This window comes from Dermacentor silvarum, chromosome 7 (assembly GCF_013339745.2).
Source record: "Dermacentor silvarum isolate Dsil-2018 chromosome 7, BIME_Dsil_1.4, whole genome shotgun sequence".
NCBI lineage: Eukaryota > Metazoa > Arthropoda > Arachnida > Ixodida > Ixodidae > Dermacentor > Dermacentor silvarum.
In genome coordinates this window covers 44,189,400-44,190,472 of record NC_051160.1, presented here as the reverse complement: position 1 = coordinate 44,190,472, position 1,073 = coordinate 44,189,400, and the positions used below count along the sequence as shown (strand labels likewise).

Here is a 1,073-nt window from a genome sequence, read left to right as displayed (position 1 = left end):
TGCTACTCGTTGCGAGGGCAAATGTAGCAGTCCGGAAAAATGTAGACAGAGTGCTGCATTTTCCGGAAAGACGGTATGGTTTTCTCTGCTGACCCTTATTATATAGGAACAGGATATCCCGCTGTGTGCTTACAATCTCAAGGACGTTGAAGAGTCCGTTGATGGTGCCGACGTACTCGTCGAAGGTGACCTCGATGATGCGGCCACGCGCGAGCACTTCCATGGCATCAGCGGTGTGGACCATCCTCGTACTTATTGTGCGGAGGCGCGTGAAGGTGGTTGACCCCTGTCTGAAGGTTGTTGACCCCAGCCGGACGAGCGTATGACTTGCTCCTGCGCCGAATCACATCGACATACACACTGCAATCATTCAACCGCACAGGATTTGTATTGAGCTATGTAGCGCGCTGGCATATTGGTACACAAACGTTTCAGGGGGGCCTAGCCGAGGCGAAGGCCTGGCCGCTGTCCCTGCTACTGCTACAGCGTGGCCTCCATCCCGTTGACAGGCTACATCGCGCCCGGTGTAGCGCGGCTCTGTTGTCAAGGTTGCGGAGCCGACCTCACTCGCGCATGGGCAGCTTGTATCAGCTTTGCGAGGACGTTGTTGGCCGCCCACCCACGCTAGCCGTCCTGCCACCTCCTCCGCACCATCAGCCATTGGAGGTGTGTACTACACTGGAGGGCCTCACGAAAATGTGGTGCCCATCCTGCGCCTCGCACCAGGCGTCGGCGTTCCTGCTGAAAGACCGGCTGGACGGACATCTCACGGACATCTCACATCCACACGGACGGCTCCGTCCATGCACACTCCTGATCTGCCACAGTCTTCTGCGTCATACCTAGTGATACCGGCCCTCCCGCGCTCGGGAGTGTGCCGGCGGCCTTTCGCAGCAAGCTCCACCGCCGCTGAGGTGGCTGGCCTCCATCTGGCTGCGGAGCTGCTGGCGGAGGAACCCCCGGATTCTGCCCTGCCTTCTCCAAAGAAAGGGCTTCTTTTTACACGTCATTCCGACGCCTGGGACTCCCTACGGTCTCACCATCGCAGCTGCTCTTTCCCGGCCACGGTGTGT

General features: G+C 58.9%; 1 protein-coding gene across 1 annotated transcript in view; it reads right to left on the bottom strand.

The window, feature by feature from the left end:
* The window catches only part of LOC119458825 (uncharacterized), a 5,353-nt gene extending 5,065 nt beyond the window's left edge, over positions 1-288 (bottom strand). Inside the window, exon 1 of the mRNA XM_037720686.2 lies at positions 134-288. Within this exon, the coding sequence (XP_037576614.1) occupies positions 134-244 (111 nt within the window). The 5' untranslated portion in view covers positions 245-288. The remainder of the gene's footprint in view (positions 1-133) is intronic.
* Between the last annotated feature and the right edge of the window lie 785 nt (positions 289-1,073).